The following is a 9,280-nucleotide window of genomic DNA, read 5'->3' as shown; positions in this document are numbered from 1 at the left end:
GCCTCTCCGTTGCTCACTTCTTCTAGGCCAGGAGGGGACGAGTTAGGAGAAGCGCTGAACGAAACCCTGACCCTGCCAGAAAAGCTACGTAAGCTCCAGGAAGAGCTTTATCTCCTGCGCTGGAGCCTAAAGGATGTCACCGAGCGTGCTTTTCAGGAAGCCTTGAAGCAGGCGAAGCTCCCAGGCTTTACCGGATGGGTAAGGGCATATTGCAGAAAGCTCTACTCGGAGGTTTCTTTCCTCCCTCCGGCACGTATCCTGCTACAGTCCCCTGTCATAGCTAGCCAAAAGCCTGGTGCTGCTGGAACAAGTGCTGTGCATTGCCACACTTCCTTCTCCTGTTGCACCACACTTCCTTCTGGGGGAAGAGAGAGCCGTGACGGGAAGAACAGTTGTCTTAGTCGTACCTTCCTCTCCGTCCAGATCTCAGGTCCTCCTCAAGGGAGAACCCAAAAGAAGGAATGCTCTCAGCAGTCCCTAGTTGCCCCACTCCCATCCCATGCCCGGGGGCTTGTCTGTGCATGCTGCCTGGCATGGGCATCTCCACAGGAAAAGCCTGTTCCCGCCACTTCAGCATTCAGAGCGTGGGAGTGAGCAGCCCCTCCATTCTGATAGCGGTCAATCGCACTAGAGCAAAGTTGGGAGGTTTCCGGGCAATTCTGGCCTCCCTTACATCTGAGTTGAACCTTGTCCCAGCTCACCTTGGCTGGCTTTGCAGGGGAGCTGCTTGCCCCGTTCCTTTTCCTTCTAACAGGCGCTCTCCTTTGTCTTCCTTCCCAGGCTGTTCAAGAGATAATCAATCAAGTCTTGGAGAAGCTGGAAGAAAAGCAAGTCCCCACGCCAGATTATGCCCTCAAATCATCAGGTGCTGTGCCATTGTGCAAACAAAGCGCTTCCTGTCCAGCTTGACAAGACGGGCATTTGAACGTGCCCAGTGGTAGGAGAGAAGGGGCGAGAAGTCAAGGGCCACCTCGTGCCCTACAAATGGACCCACTGACAGAGCCTGTAACAGGCCAGACCACATCTGAAGACCAGAAAGCCTACTTCCCATTCTTGTCTTTTTCCATGGCCCCTGACGACAGTTTGATGAGTCCCTGCTGTGTGTTCCAGAGGGATCATGCCAGTACGAAAGAAGGGAATCCCACTGTAGGAGCTTTATGGCTACTTAGAAGCTTTCTTCAAGTCAGCAGTGCAATATTCCTCCTGACATTGCTCAATGATTGTGCTCACGTTTTCATTTCCAGGGGCTGCTGTCGTTCATTCAAGGACTTCTCCATCCTTCCGCAATAGGAAAGGAAAAGTCTTTTTGTATTCCCTGCCAGTGCTGGATTATCTGCGGTCTCCTGACGTTATCCTTGAGGTAGGTGCACCAAGAATCAGAAAAACAAAGGTGGCGGGGAGGAACCAAACGTGCTGCTGTGAGTTGCCTTGGCCCTTGTCTTTGCTCCTCGAAGCTTTCTTCTCCTGCTGCCTTCCTGCATGGACCTACTCGCCTCCTGTGTCTCCCTGCTGAGTTTTTCCTCTCGCGGAGTGCCCCAGCTCCTCCGCGCGAGCTTCTAACAGGCTAGCTGGGTCCCACAGTCTTTGTCTTGCCAGTCACTGTGAGAACTGTCAGCATGGCACGGAAGGAGGATGGAAAAGGGGCCTGCAGAGGTCTGGGGTGTGAGCTCGCCAGGGCTCTTAGCGAGCACATGCGGGCGCTGAGAGCCTGCACTGCTGGAGGGCCCCACGTTGTGTTGGCAAGCTGTCCTGGCACTGCCTCTGAGCTGCCTGCACAAGTTGAAGTGTTGGCTGGTGCCGGTGGAAGGAGGTGGGAGTGGATGAGAGGGAGCCATTGCTTCCCCTTACAGGAAAGGCTCATCCAGGTGGGCCCTCTAGATGCCACCTGCTCTGGGCAGGTGCCTTTCAGCCACACCGTCCCTTGCTTGTTCTTGGCGACTTGCTCCAGACCGGGACAGGCCGGAGAGCTTCTTCGAGGGGCACATACAGCTTCCTGCCATCCAAGTGCTTCTCTGCTGAAGGGGTCTTGTGACGCATGAATTCTCACCACTGCTTAGCTCAACGTGAACATTGTTCCTACTTCTCTTTCAGCCGGAAAATCATCCAGGAAACTGCTGGCCCTTGGCAGGAAGTCAGGGACACGTGCTCATCAGGCTGTCTGTGCCAGTCGTTCCCAGAGCAGTCACCGTGGACCATGTCTCAGGGACAATGTTCCATAGAGACAGCATCTCCAGAGCTCCAAAGGACTTTGCTGTCTACGTGAGTGATTTCTCTAGAGTGGGGGGCGGGGGTTGCATAGCATTTCTAGGCGGGCAGTGAATACGGCTCAAAGACTCCAGCGGCCTGCGGCTTCCTCCTGGCTCGCAGAAGAAACAAGCTCCTTGGAGTTGCTCCCTTTCCCTTGTATTCCTCTCTTATCCAATGTACCGCTCAAAAGGAAGCTTCTGGGGCAAGGTGCTACTCCAGGAGCCACAGGGAAAAGGAGCTGGCACAGTGCACGGTCCTAGACCTTCTTGGCTTCCAATCCCAGTGGGCATTTGTGATGCTCACGTTACCCCCCTCACTGGGAACGTCTGCTCCTTTCCTGACTGGCAGCTGAGACTCCTTGAGTAGGCAAGTGTGGCACGCTACCTAGCTGCAGCTTCTCGTCTTCTCTTGTGCTCATCTTCCTTGGACTACGTAGCTGCAATAGACCAGTACTTCACCGACTGAAGTTAAGTCTTCCCACGGTGAACGAGGCGCTCTTGTTTTCCCTACCCCTGTCTTTCTCTAGGGCCTCAAGGAAGAACAGGAGGAGCAGGGAACGTTCCTGGGACGGTTCACTTTCCTGGCGACGCTGAATCCCACTCAGACCTTCCAGCTGAAGGTACGGGGACAAAGAGGGAGGAGAACTGGAGGAGAGGAGGAGATATGCAGTTGGCTGGGGAGAAACTTCCCTGCCAAAGGGCTAGAGGCAGCCCTCTCCTGCAGCATGTGCCACGCTGGCTTTTCTTCTGCTTTAGCTTCCTAGTGGTGTATGCCTGGACTCCTGTTGTTCTTCTCTTTCCTTTTGGCTTTCAGCTTCAGCGCTTAAAAGCACCACCGCTGAAGCTGAAGTCAGCTTGAGTGTCTGGACTCCAAGTGCACACAAGTGGCCACGTCCCCTAGTATGCACTACTCCTGGCCTGCTAGTTAAAGATAGAACTACTGGGCTTTCTGAGGCTTCTGGTGTTGCTGGTAGCGAGTAGGGACAGGGAGGCCATTATGTCTCGGTGGCTTTCTAGAGGAGGCAACGAGCCATTTGACTGACTCCACTGGGTCTTCTGACTGTGCACGCATGTGCCTCAAAGCAGGCGAGAAGAACTCGCCCATATATTTGCTGCCGCTTCTGGTAGCTGCTTCTTCCTTCCCTGTTCTTATGGCCACAGGAGGTGGAGCAGGATAAGAACGTCTTGACCACCATAGGTCAAAAGACCTCGCAGGGCAGCCAGAAGTAAGCTGTTGAAGGAGTCCGTCGCTGCGGCACTACTCTGTCAGGAGTCAACTGCCAGGGAGGAAAAGGCAACTCATTCCTTCTTGTCATTTCAGAACGAGCTCTCTGGGTTCGTGAATTACATAAAGCTGCAAGTGCTGAGCAACTGGGGCCACCCGGACTACACCTGCCTGTATCGATTCAGGGTGCACGGCGATCCTCCCGAAGACGGGGGAAAGGGGTCCCTGTCATCTGGCAATAAAGGCCCTTAATTTTCACCAAGTGGAGTTGGAGCCTGTTTTGCCTGTGATGCTAACTGGTAAGAGAGCTCCCTGTCCTTCTCTTGACCCACGAGCTTACCGGAGACTTCAGGGGTACATAGCAAAATTTTCCTTATTCAAAGCAACAAGAAAGATCAGTCACAATTATGCAGAAAAACTGACATCCACATGCTTGCTGCCTGCACAGGAACATCAGCAGGACCTGCCTATACACAAAAGATTAAATGAAGGTACAGGAAGCAAATAAGCATCAACTGAACACAACCGTCTCTTGTTACCTATTTTCACAAGAGGCACATGCTGCTTCAGCTTCCGTCTTTCAGGCTGTCACCTATGAGACAATGGAAGCATGTTGTATTGTAAGAAGGAAACCCCTGATTGGAAAGCCAGTTCACGGCCTCATTCGCCTCTCCATGCACATATCCAGTGAAGAGCCCAGGAAACGTGACAGAAGGGATTAGCAAAGCAAACTCAGGACACCTCAAGAGATTCCATAACTACACGAGTCTGTCTTTCCTTTTCACCCCCCAGTGCCCAAAGCACCGAGGCAGGAGCAGGCAGGGCAGTCGTGCGCTTGGGTCGCACCGGGGAGGAGAGAGCAGGAACAGCGCTCTGGCACCCAGGATTGGGAAGAATTTCTGCTCTCAGCTGGGGCTTAGTCCTTGTGCAAGTACAGCACTGATCCAGACAGGAAACTGAGGGTGTCAGTTAATCCCAGGTGCCACATACACTGTCCCTTCTCCCATCGCCTCCTCTCGATGAACAGTTTTCCAGACTCTTCCACCTCATCCCAGCTCAGATGCCTGCACTCTGGCCAGAACCTGGCAGGAGACAGGGTCTGTCCCCGGTCACAGTGCCCGTGCTGAGCCCAGCACCCAGGGCCTTCCTCAGGCCGCGCCCTCCCCTGGGGCTGAGGAGGAGAGACGCCCTGTCCTGGCGTGGCCCAGGGCATCCTCCTGTGGCCAGAAGGAAGGACAGAGCCCTGTCACTCTCTCCTCACGGGGGCTCACCACTGCCCTTTGTGTCCGTGCCCGGGACTGCCCAGCGCTGGCAGGCCCCACAGGGCTTCAGGGCCAAGCAGGGAGGAAATTAGAAGGGCCAAAGTTCAAGTAGAACTTAACCTGGCGACTGCCGTTAAAGACAATAAAGGATGTTTCTCTAAATGCATTAAGAACCAAAGGAGGTCTAAGGAGAATCTTCATCCTTTACTGGATGTGGAGGGAAACATAGTGACAAGGGATGAGGAAAAGGCTGAGGTACTTCACGCCGCCTTTGCCTCAGTCGTTAGTAGTAAGACCAGTTGTTCTCCAGCTACCCAGCCCGCTGTGATGGTAGTGAGTGATGGGGAGCAGAATGAAGCTCCCACAATCCAAGGGGAAATGGTTAGTGACCTGCTACACCACTCAGACACCCACAAGTCTGTGGGACCGGATGGGATCCACCCAAGGGCACTGAGGGAGCTGGCGGAAGTGCTCACCAAGCCGCTTCCATCATCCACCAGCAGTCCTGGCTAACCGGGGAGGTCCCAGTGGACTGGAGGTTAGCAAATGTGACGCCCTTCTACAAGAAGGGCCGGAAGGAGGATCTGGGGATTTACAGGCCTGTCAGCCTGACCATGGTGCCGGGGAAGACTATGGAGCAGATCATCTTGAGTGCCACCACGTGGCACGTACAGAAGAACCAGGTGATCAGGCCCAGTCAGCATGGGTTTGTGAAGGCAGGTCCTGCCTGACTAAGCTGATCTCCTTCTCTGACCAGGCCGGTCACAAGTGCTGTTCCCCAGGGCTCAGTTTTGTGGCTGGTCTTGTTTAGTATCTTTATCAATGATCTGGACAAGGGGATCCAGTGCAACCTCAGCAAGTTTGCAGAAGACACCAAGTTGGGTGGGAGTGTTGATCTGGTTGAGGGTAGGAAGGCTCTGCAGAGGGAAGGGATCTGGACAGGCTGCATCGATGGGCCCAGGCCAGTTGTATGAGGTTCAACAAGGCCAAGCGCTGAGTCCTGCACTTGGGTCACAACAACCCCATGCAACGCTACAGGCTTGGGGACGAGTGGCTGGAAAGCTGCCCCGCAGAAAAGGACCTGGGGGTGTTGGTCAACAGCCGGCTGATTATGAGTCAGCAGTGTGCCCAGGTGGCCAAGAAGGCCAACGGCATCCTGGCCCGTATCAGAAATGGTGTGGACAGCAGGAGCAGGGAGGTGATTGTGCCCCTGTACTCGGCGCTGGTGAGGCCGCACCTCGAATGCTGTGTTCAGTTTTCAGCCCCTCACTCCAAGAAAGACATTGAGGTGCTGGAGCGTGTCCAGAGAAGGGCGACGAAGCTGGTGAGGGGTCTGGAGCACAAGTCTGATGAGGAGCGGCTGAGGGAGCTGGGGGTGTTCAGTCTGGAGAAGAGGAGGCTGAGGGGAGACCTCATCGCTCTCTCCAACGACATGAAAGGGGGTTGTGGGGAGGTGGGTGTTGGTCTCTTCTCCCAAGTGACTAGTGACAGGACTGGAGGAAATGGCCTCAAGTTGTGCCAGGGGAGGTTTAGACTGGATATGAGGAAAAATTTCTTTACTGAGAGAGTGGTAACACAGTGGAATAGACTGCCCAGGGAGGTGGTGGAGTCACCCTCCCTGGAGGTATTCAAGGACTGTGTGGACGTGGCATTGTGGGACGTGGCTTGATGGGCATGGTGCTGTGTGGTGTGGGTGGTTTTTTCTGGGTGGGTAGTGTGGTGTGGTTTTTTTTTTTTTTTTCTGATGGTTGGACTTGATGATCTTACAGGTCTTTTCCGACCTTAGTGACTCTATGATTCTGTGATTAGGTTTTGTGCCCTCAAGGGATCTGTCGCCACTAAAAACTGAGGCGTGGCAGCAGAAAAAGGGGGCTGCGGAGGCGCAAAATAAGGCTTTGGACCCTCAAAATTACAATTTGGATGCTCAAAATTACTGTTTGGACGCTCAAAATTACTGTTTGGACCCTCAAAATTACTGTTTTGGACCCCCAAAAAGAGGTTTTGAACCCTTAAATGAGGCTTTGGGTCCTCAAAATGATGTCTGGGGTCCTCATAGTGACGTTTTGGACACTCACAATAAGATTTTGGGCCCTCAAAATTACAATTTGAACCCTCAAAATAAAGATTTGGATGCTCAAAACAAGGCTTCAAACCCTTGAAATGAGGCTTTGACCCTTAAATGACTCTCAAAATGAGGCTTTGGAGACTCAAAATGACTATTTGGGCCCTCAAAATGAGGATTTAAGCACTGAAAATCAGACTTTGTGGCCTCCAAATGACTATGTGGACCGTCAAAATAAGGTTTTGGGTCCTCAAAATTACTATTTATGCCTTTAAAATGAGGCTTTGGACCCTCAAAATGACTATTTGGACCCTCAAAATTACAATTTGAAAACCTCAAAAATAAGGATTTGGACGCTCAACACGAGGTTTCAAACCCTCGAAATGAGGCTTTGAGCCTTAACTGAGGTTATGGGCCCTCAAAATGACTATTTGGGCCCTCACTATTAGGCTACGAGCCATCAAAATTGCTATTTGGAGCCACAAAATGAGGCTACGGGCCCTAAAATGAGGATCTGGATGCTCAAAAAGAATACTTGGACCTTCAAAATGAGGCTTTGGACTCTCAAAATGGGGATTCCGGCCCTTAAAATGGGGCCTTGGATTTTGACAATAGGTTTTGTGCCCTCAAGGGATCCGTTGCCACCAAAAACTGCGTCGCGGCAGCCTGAAAACGGGTCTGCGGAGGCGCAAAAATGAAAGTTTGGACTCTCAAAATGAGGCTTTGGACCCTCAAAATGACCATTTGGACCCTCAAGATGCCTCTTTGGACCCTCAAAATGATGTTTTGGACCTTCAAAATGACTATTTCGACCCACAAATTTACTATCTGAACCCTCAATATGAGGCTTTGGACCCTCAAAATGAAGTGTTGTCTCTCAAAACGACTCCTCAAGTTTTCTGTCTCTCAGTCTGGGGACGGGAGGGCATTGGTTAAAGAGGTTCAGGCCGTGGAGAAAAGAGAGACACCATTTCTTCCGCGTTTCCTCACTTTTAGGGCCCCAACCTGTCTTTTATGACCCCAAGCCTTTTCTCAGGGCCCCCAGTTCCCTCTCGAGGGCCTAAACCCTGAAGGCGGAGCTGGTCGCCTGGCAACGGCCGCCCAGGAGTCTGGGGGGAGTCAGTGGACCCAGGACAGCCAATCGCATTTGGGGAAGGGTGTGATTGACATGTAACCAGACAGCCAATCGGAGGCAACATCACCTCAGGGAAGGGCGGGCAGTGATGGGGGTGGGGAGGGAGCCCTCAGGCAGCCAATAAGAGAGAGCATCCCTTCAGGGGAGGGTGGGCCCCAACTGAGGGCAGAGTGACAGCCCATGTGGGCAATGAGAGGTCAGAGTCCAGGTGAAGGGCGGGAGCCCACCAGGGCAGCCTGAACCAGCTGGGGGCCAATCAGAGGCAGCATCCCCTCAGGGGAGGAGACTGACAGCCCTCCCAACCTATGCCGGCAAAGACTGGTGTGAGAAGAAGGCGGGCTCCACCGGCAGCCGGGCCGAGCTTCAAGATGGCGCAGGTGGGGCCTGCTGTGAGGCTGAGGGTGGGGAGGAGGGGGAGGACCCGTCCGCCATCCGGCGTCTCCCGCCTGAGGTGGTGAGTTGAGTAGGGGGGATGTGGGGCTGGGGTCCCCCCTCAGAGCAGGGGGGTCCCAGGGTTGATGCTCTCCCCACCTCTCTCCCCACAGCTGCTGCACATCATCTCCTTCCTGACGCTGCCCCCACCCCCTGCTGAGACTGGGCCAGACCTGCCGCTGCCTCCACAAGGTGTGCGACAGCGAGGCCGCCTGGCGCCACCTCTGCACCCATCTCCCCCGGCCGCCGCCAGCCCCCGTCCCTGCAGGAGGGCCGCCATCCTCACCTGTGAGTCCCTGTCATTGCCAAGGGATGGGGGGTGGCACTTTGTCCCCCAGCCTCATTTTCAGAGTCCACAGCTTTGATTGTACGGTTGAAAGCCTCATTTGTATGGTCCCAAACCCTCATTTTTAGGGTACAAACCCTCATTTATATGTTCCAAACCCCCCTTTTAAGGTTCAAAGACTCAACAATGAAGGACTTAAACGATTCTATATTTCTACGATTCTATGATTCTATGCTTTTAAGGGCCCAGAGTTTCATTTTTAAAGCCCAAAGTCTGATTGTGAAGGTCAAAGCCTCAGTTTTAGAGGCCAAAGCCTTATGTAGTGGGTCCAAAGGCTCATTTGTAGCTTCCAAAGCCTCCTTTTCAGGGACCAAAGCCTCCTTTTCAGGATTCGGTCCACAATTTGGAGAACCCCAAGGCTATTTTGAGCCTCCCAAGACCCATTTCTAGGGTGCAAAGGCTTAGGTTTTGGTACGGAAGCATCATTTGAGGGCACAAAGCCTAATTTCTGCGTTTGAAGTCTCAATCTCATTTCCAAAGCCCCGTTTTTAAAGAACAAAGCCCCATTTTGAAGGCCCACACCCTCCTTTTGAGGGTCCAAACTCTCATTTATTATTAGGTCCAAACCTCTC

At 53.2% G+C, this 9,280-nt stretch overlaps 1 protein-coding gene across 1 annotated transcript; it reads left to right on the top strand.

Moving 5' to 3' along the window:
- Positions 1 to 46: 46 nt before the first annotated feature.
- LOC132321897 (SUN domain-containing protein 3-like) lies at positions 47 to 3,723 on the top strand (the record flags this gene model as incomplete). Its single annotated transcript, XM_059835275.1, has 6 exons — positions 47 to 198; positions 781 to 865; positions 1,245 to 1,360; positions 2,092 to 2,259; positions 2,774 to 2,866; positions 3,568 to 3,723. Coding segments are annotated over 6 exons (770 nt in total), but the record flags the coding sequence as incomplete, so codon positions are not given.
- Between the last annotated feature and the right edge of the window lie 5,557 nt (positions 3,724 to 9,280).

The sequence above is a fragment of the Gavia stellata genome, unplaced genomic scaffold, assembly GCF_030936135.1.
Source record: "Gavia stellata isolate bGavSte3 unplaced genomic scaffold, bGavSte3.hap2 HAP2_SCAFFOLD_218, whole genome shotgun sequence".
NCBI lineage: Eukaryota > Metazoa > Chordata > Aves > Gaviiformes > Gaviidae > Gavia > Gavia stellata.
This window is presented reverse-complemented; position numbering and strand designations above follow the sequence as displayed.